At 38.1% G+C, this 8,402-nt stretch overlaps 1 protein-coding gene across 2 annotated transcripts in view; it reads left to right on the forward strand.

Annotated features, from left to right (window-relative positions):
• shtd (anaphase promoting complex subunit 1) overlaps positions 1–6,874 on the forward strand; it is a 29,872-nt gene extending 22,998 nt beyond the window's left edge. Inside the window, exons 19-24 of one of the 2 annotated variants that reach the window (XM_028300541.1) lie at positions 106–228; positions 1,671–1,804; positions 2,432–2,537; positions 3,156–3,298; positions 5,146–5,569; positions 5,788–6,874. In XM_028300541.1, the coding sequence (XP_028156342.1) occupies positions 106–228; positions 1,671–1,804; positions 2,432–2,537; positions 3,156–3,298; positions 5,146–5,569; positions 5,788–6,225 (1,368 nt within the window). In that variant the 3' untranslated portion in view covers positions 6,226–6,874. The remainder of the gene's footprint in view (positions 1–105; positions 229–1,670; positions 1,805–2,431; positions 2,538–3,155; positions 3,299–5,145; positions 5,570–5,787) is intronic. The other variant, XM_028300539.1, reaches the window with a different exon arrangement.
• Positions 6,875–8,402: the final 1,528 nt, after the last annotated feature.

The raw sequence follows: 8,402 nt of genomic DNA on the forward strand, positions 1-8,402 counted from the left end.
ATTGAGTGTTGTTTCATATAATTGCGCAAGGTCATAAAATACGGGAGTCGGGACATTATTTCTTTTTTGTCTGACAACTACGTTACTACTTATTATATTTCCCAGATAATGGCGGGGCGAGGCGACATCCAAGTGTTGCGTGTGTGTCGTCGTATGCGGGCGCGCGTGCCGTCCGCAGCCGCGTCACCCGCCACGCCGGCCACGCCCACTCTCACGCATGGCGGACAGGTATAATGTCTATTGGAATTTAAACCTTATTACAGCGGAATAAGGTCTCGAGTTACTTTGGTTCTCCTGCGGATCTCCTCATTTCTGATTCGATCACGCAGGGAAACTCCGAGCATAGCCCGCTCCATCGCCTTTTGGGTGACCTTGAGCCTTCTTATGAGGCCCATAGTAAGCGACCACGTCTCAGATCCGTATACCATCACTGGCAACGCACATTGGCGCATCGCAGAATTGCTAAAATCAAGTGGCAGTGGGCGGGGCACATAGCTCGTAGAGACGATGGCCGTTGGGGCAGGAAGGTTCTCGAGTGGCGACCACGGGCTGGAAGACGTAGCGTGGGCAGGCCTCCTACTAGGTGGACCGACGATCTGGTAAAGGTCGCGGGAAGAGCCTGGATGCGGGCAGCGCAGGACCGTTCATTGTGGAAAACCTTGGGGGAAACCTTTGTCCAGCTGTGGACGTCATTTGGCTGAAACGAACGAACGAACAGCGAAATAAAATCTCCAACGTCGAGCTATTAGAACGCTGCCACGAAATTCCGATCGACCAGCAGATCAAGCGCCGCAAGTGGAACTGAATTGGCCACACTCTCCGAAGGGATCCCGATCACATCCCCAAATAGGCTCTGAATTGGAACCCCCAAGGAAAACGCAAACGTGGTCGCCCAAAGCAAACTTGGCGGCGCACTGTGGCAGACGAGGCGTAGAAGATCGGCAAGGCTTGGAGCGAGATCAAACGCGTAGCTCAAGACCGAACGCGATGGAGGACTGTTGTGGACGCCCTCTGCCCTTAAGGGACATAGGACATAAGTCAAGTAAGTCACAGCGGAATAAATAACGGGTTGTTAACGCGTGCCGTCCGCCGCCGCGTCACCCGCCACTCAGGTATAATGTCTATTGTAATTTAAACCTTATTACACAGAGGTGGAATTGTGTAAAGCAATCTTAATCATTTGACAGTTCATAACGTACGATAAAGTCAGTTAAACAAAGCGTTTGACAGAATAAAGGGTTGTATACGTTTTTACACTCGTGGCTGTAGTGTAGAGTGACTGCAATTCAAACTACCTAGGTATGCATTCTTGTTACGAAGTTGGTTTATTTTTACAAAATCTATGACAACTACGTAGAACGCCACAGTGCTAGGGTTGACGTTTGAATTAGCATAATTTATACTGAATTTCGGCAACAGTTGCTCGCCAAGTCAAAGACTGATGAACTACAAATATATTCATTTGAAAATAATCCAATTTTACAGTTAAGCAATTGGGTATTCAAGGCTTACTGATTAATAAGAAAATTATCGACGACGTAAATTAAAACCACTAATCACTGGTTTCAACTTACGTCGTGTGTTACTAATTTTAATGTCATTTCATTTTGTACATTATTATGTCTTTTATAAAAATCATGGTGACTGAACTCATTTATTTTATATTTTAGATGGCGGTACACTGCACCATCGGTCTCCTGTTCCTGGGAGGAGGCCGGGCCACATTGAGCACGACCCCCACGGCGATAGCTGCATTACTGGCTGCTTTCTTCCCCAAGTTCCCCACTCATAGCGAAGATAACAGGCATGTTACAAACACAATAGACAAATCCGTGTTGTTTTCTGTCTCTTTCTATGTAACTCAAATAAGCAAAAAGATTTATCGCTACTCTTCGGAAAGAAATATACTCTGCTGAAATTATTATGTCGATCGATATAAATGTCGATAGATCATGTGTATATCAAGAATAGGCTAGTTTCCTAAAAAAATTTTTTTAGTCCGTCATGTTTAATATCAAATAATATTGGACACATATATTTTTATTTGTCAATCTAACAAATAATTATGTACATAGTTATGGTGCGTTGAAGTTCCGCACGACGTCACAACGTGCGGCACTTTTATGCAAGCATTGACGTCACGGGCCTCTTCTTATGAACTTTGGCGCGCTTTATCTCTTTAAATTTTCATTAGTTTGCAAAAGTGAAAAATACGTGTAGAGTATTTTTTGATAAGTTAACTGACGGACTAATTAAAACTCTTGCTTTTTGACCCAGGAAACATCCCTATTAGCTAGTAATAACTTATCAATAACTAACATATTCAATTAATCTGTCCGTAATAAATTTCTTCGTTATTATTATATTGTGCTTATTTTTTTGTGTGTATTTAGCGTATCCAGGTAATTATTAACTTGAAATTATTTTACAGGTATCACTTGCAGGCGTTCAGACATTTGTATGTGTTGGCCGTGGAACCTCGACTGATACTGCCGCGGGATATAAGCAACGGGAAGATTTGTTACGCGCACGTACAGGTTAGTTGAATACTCTTCAATAAATCAGTATCAGAGGAGACTTAAGGACTACACATCAAATAGAGAACGGGCAGCAGCGCTTTCTGAAAAACATCAATATTTTAAACTGCGATCTCCAACCCCGCCTTCTAAGCGTGGGGATTATGGCAAAACCCTCCACTATAGTAATAGAGGAGGCTCATAGTCCAGCAGTGGACTGTAAAGGGCTGTTGATGATGATGATAAAATCAGTATAGTTGGACAACTCTGGTGTCCCAGATATGACATTGACAGGAGGGCGCTACTGTTAATACTGGGTTGTTAATTCTCATTTTTTGCTTTGTCACATTGTACAACACTGAATTGTCCACTAAAATGATGATATTTACAGATTTTATATTAGTTCCGATATTTAGCACTTGACGTTCCAAAATCGTTGGACTATATTTTCAGATGTACAGACTATTAGAACTGCTACTTTTTCAATTCGCGTGTTTATTAAGTTACAGGTTGTTATAAAGCAATAAACTACCTTTTTTTTTTCACTTAGTAACTAAAGTATTGCAAAACTTTGAAGATAGCTAAATTAAAATACAAAATGTTGTATATTGGAAGTACATTATTTTTATTTTCTTTCAGCTGGTAGACTTGAGCGGTGTTGTCAAAGAAGTGCAAGCCCCTTGTATATTGCCCGAGTTGGATACGCTGAAAGAAGTTAAAATCAACGACCCCCGATATTGGCCAATCACATTCCAGAGGGATCGCAATTGGGACCAATTGAAGTAAGTAATTAAATGTAAAAAAACGGGACTATTCCCACCTCTCGTTCCCACCACTGCAACTCCTGTGTAGCCAGGATCTACAGCTTGACCGCCACAAAAACCCAACCAATGAAGGTCAAGTTTGTCCCGGGGGAAAGTTAAACTGTCATTGGACCCGCAACGAAATTAATCAGAAGAACATAGGAGGAGTTCGAAATTAAGGTTCGACTTCCCTCCATTGCAAAGCGGATGACAGGTGACAAACAAAGGTTTAAAACATTTAAGAAAAAGATTATGCACCACGGACAATAAATTAAATTAAGGGGGCCTATCTTATGAGTACTTGGTGCGTCAGAACTCTCGGGAGATTACATGCAGGATCCTCAAATGCTGTATACAACATCGTATCAGGTGACGAATCATGGATATACGCGTACGAACCCGAAACAAAAAACCAGTCACGAGTTTGGGTGTTCGAAAATGAATTAAAGCCAACAAAAATTGTTCGTTCACGGAGTGTTGCAAAAAAAATGGTGGCCACGTTTGTCTCCAAAACCGGCCATGTTGCGACTATTCCTCTTGGGGGACAAAGAACGGTTAATGCAGATTAGTATGCTAGCATTTGTTTGCCACAGGTCGTTTCTGAACTCCGTAAAGAGAACTGCAACCGCCGCATCATCCTCCATCACGACAATGCGAGTTCTCACACCGCGCACTGAACAAAAGAGTTTTTAGAGCAAGAAAACATAGAATTATTAGTCCATCCGCCGTACAGCCCCGACCTAAGGCCTAATGATTTCTATACTTTCCCTAAAATAAAGAATAAATTGCGTGGTCAGAGATTTTCATCACCTGAAGAAGCTGTGGAAGCCTACAAAACGGCCATTTTGGAGACCCAAACTTCCGAATGCAATGGTTGCTTCAATTATTGGTTTCGTGTATGGAAAAATGTGTCAAATTTCGCGGAGAATACTTTTAAAAGCAATAAATACATTTTTAAATAGTAATGTTGTTTCACTTCCTTGATTCCCGAAATTTTCAGTGCCGCCCTCGTATATATAGATTAGCAACTACCTGCCAATAATATTTTTCACAAAATCGCCTAAAAGCACGGAAATTTTTCCTTGTAGCGACAAGATCGGTGTAATAAATTGCGGAAACAGATGAATGTTGTATTGAATTAAGCATAATTAAATGTAAAGTATGAATCGATAGCACATGATACTGTCATTTTGTTGCAAAATCAGGGGTGATTTTGCAATTACTTGATGCCACAATGCTCACCTCCCCCCTAGACAAGTTGCACTTTTTGATCAAAACTCCATACAGAAAGGACTTTTTACCTTTCGACCATTTTTCGACTGGTTTGCTATTGTAATTTGCACTTTGTCTAGACCTCCTCGTCTGGATTTAGCTTAAGTACAGTCAGCGTAAATAATTCGTGACACCCAAAGTGGACAAAAGTTTTACAATACAACCTTATCCTATTGTAAACAAAGATGCGTTGCGAACTTTTTGGATACTTTGGGTGTCAGGAACTAATTGATGCTAACTGTACCAAGGCACAGTAAAATAACTATAACGAGGACGTAGGCACTAATATAGATAGATGATGTGACACTTATTTGTGACATTGAAGATATGATCATCATTACTCCAAATGATAAGATAGGATATCGGTTATTACCTTCACAATAATTTATTACATATTTAACTTTATCATTGATTAATTAATTAAAAATATTAATATTTACCTTACCTTTAAAACTTAAACAACAATCATTTCGCTCTATTATTGATCAAAATTACCTTAATAAACCTTTTTAAAAAATAGTTATAAATTTTAATATAAAAATGTATTCTTTCAGGACTTTCTTAGAATACACATGGTGTATAGACATAAAACAACGCGCTGGCTGCCTATCTTATCTGGACGACCCGCACGGATTCCTAACAATATTGGCCCAAACATTGACCTTGGACAAGGCCAACATTTGGTCGGCCACCGCAGACAATATTGAACTCTTTACCAACGACGACCAAGTCCGAAATTTCGTTAAACATTACTTGTACAAAGACCACACTTTTGGCACAAACATTTGTGCGGATTGTCTTCTAGTATCGAAGAAAAGAAAGGGTGTCAAGAACGAACCGTATATGACGAAGCAATGTATGTGTAGGAAATATAGTAAAGAGGAGCAAGATCACGTACAAGGCTTGAGTATGGTGACATATGAGTGTGTCGTCAAGGATATATTGTGCGCGTTGCCTATTTGGACGACTTTCTTGAAGGTAAGATATAGAAAATTAATATTTTGTAGTATGTAAAACTAGGCAACAATTGATGTACGATTTAATTAATATACAGCTATTGTATTCCAAATATTATGTGCATTTGTTTACCCCGTACCTATTTTTTTTTCTTATAACATGCATTTTGTCGTATCGTTGATTAATTTAACTTGATATCTTTAACAAATCATTTAATTTGACTATTATATCACTTTCAGATAATAAAAACCATGAAAACCGAACCGTCAACCTACCACATGTGGCAAATCAAGTTGCTACTATCACAAATCGACAACTACAACAAACGAACCATGGACGAGATGAAAATAGACGGCCAAGACGTCCAAAACGAGCCTCTCATATCCACAGAATTCACTCTCGCAATAAAACAAAGAGTGGGCAACGTTTTCGACGGATGGGAGATCAAAATAATACCCTACTTGAGAAAATACTTAGGTCTACCCAGCAGTAGAAAAATCAGTTCATGCGAGGAAGACATGAAGAAGATTTTGAGTTCATATCTAGTGTACCACGATCTCCCTAGAGGTGTTTTGAGGAATGTGATGAGCGATAATGAGTTGGGGGTTATCATGGATCTGGAGAATATGAGTTTGAGCATCGAGGCGTTAAGCAAAATTGAACTTTTGCTTAGATGATTAAGGTCTTTGTCGTGCGGGTACGTTACCCGCTCGCGCTGTCGCGGGGACTGTGTTCACGACTGGTGTTAAACAAGACTTTAAGTGCTATAACATAGCTGTTTTGTGTGAAAGACATTGCATTAGGCAAATATTTGTGTCTTGTGTTGCTGTTTGTGTTCTTAAAGTTCAATTTGGTTGAAAATCACAGGTTAATATGGTGCAATTTAGGAAAACTTGGCTACTTTCTGTCGCAGTTTGCTTTGTGAAAGGTAGTCGCTCCAATGATTGCTCCAAATTGAACCATATAGCATCTTAATAGTTCAGTGCGTTAATTTGTTTTTGATTTTAGTAGCTACTTATTTAAAATTGTGGTAAACAACTGCTATGTAAATGAGATTACTTAATTAGTGTAAGTTTAAGATTTTCTGTACAACTAAACGCACATTTACGCTAAGCTTTACATTGGTCAATGTATGTAATATATTTAATTTTGATATTTTGTTAGGAAGACTGATATTCATAAGCGTGTTGTTTATGCATAATAAAACGCTCGAAATTGTGATCTTACATTGGCTAGACAAAATTAAATTGTTATAGTTAAGGCTTAATAGGCTAGTTTCCTAAAAAAATTTTTTTAGTCCGTCATTTAATATCAAAAAATATTGGACACATATTTTTATTTGTCAATCTAACAAATAATTACATAGTTATGGTTCGTTGAAGTTCCGCACGACGTCACAACGTGCGGCACATTTTTGCACGCATTGACGTCACGGGCCTCTTCTTATGAACTTTGGCGCGCTTTATCTCTTTAAAATTTTCATTAGTTTGAAAAAGTGAAAAATACGTGTAGAGTATTTTTTGATAAGTTAACTGACGGACTAATTAAAACTCTTGCTTTTTGACCCAGGAAACATCCCTATTGTACATACATGTACTATGTTTGTACGTCTGCTAAGCAGATTTGTATTATATTTCATATTCCAAATTGAAATATCTGGTGCACTTTATTTCGAATAATATTGTAGTCGCTTGTACTTCTTTGGACGACAGAAATACGCGAATATACGCCGTGTATTCATCTAGTTAGAAAAAATGTATTGCATTCTATGTAAGTAGTGTACATAGAGTTTCAATGTAATGATGTGTGCTATAATAAATACAAACGGTCTTGTCTAAAGGAATGTAAATAAACATAATAAGCAAATATAAATATAGGTTGAGTGGTTGACAAAACCTCTGTTGGTCTTGTAAAAGTTTGTATGTATTCCTTATCAGATTTGGAAAATGATTTGCGTCTTAGAAATGTCCACGTGGGAATGTGTCTGATTGAAAATGTGTCCCGTTGAAATTGTGTCCCGTTGGAACTAAATCATTACCTAAATTCTGTGGTAAAAATTCAACACTACGAGTATCTATAAATTTGGCAGTTTCAAAAATTCACCCTGTATATTTTTATGTAAATATCTACATTTACTATTAACACCAGTCTAAAATCAAACACTATTTAGTATTAGTATCAGATAAGAAACGTGTGATATTTATAAACATGAAAACTATGCTTGAATGGTGATTAAAACTATTTTATAAATACATAATGGTTTGATCTTTTTATACTCAAAGACATCGTTATTTTTGATGATCTATATCTGCAGTTTTTACTAAATTCACAGATATACTTACGTTAGAAATACAATATTCTATGTATTAATTATTATAATCACTGGTTGGATTCGTAAAAGTAGTGCTACGTTTTTCGACTGCACATTTTTTTCTTTTCAATACTCTAAAATATTTAACGTTCGTTTAAGAGGCCTGAAACTAAATGACTAAGGATCAATCAAATTAGTGTCGGACATTATCATCTATCTAATTCTATTGTACAGTCAGCGTAAATTAGTTCGTGACATCCAATGTGACCAAAAAGTTCGCAACACGTCTTTGTTACAATTGGAATAAGGTTGTAGTGTAAAATGCACAAGGATATTTATTATTATTATTATTATTTGTATCTATCCTGTGGATAAGCACGGCGCAGAGGCCGGTCCTTTTGGAAGGCGTTCATGGGGATACAGATGTTTCGTCAACTTTTTGCCCACTTTAGATGTCACGAACTAGACGCTGACTGTACATACGGATTTTCCACCCTGGGTTTGTGTACATACTTAAGTACTCACTGATATTTGTTTAACCCT

The sequence above is a fragment of the Ostrinia furnacalis genome, unplaced genomic scaffold (assembly GCF_004193835.3).
Source record: "Ostrinia furnacalis isolate ACB-3 unplaced genomic scaffold, ASM419383v2 OfSCF0751, whole genome shotgun sequence".
In the NCBI taxonomy this organism is placed as follows: Eukaryota; Metazoa; Arthropoda; class Insecta; order Lepidoptera; family Crambidae; genus Ostrinia; species Ostrinia furnacalis.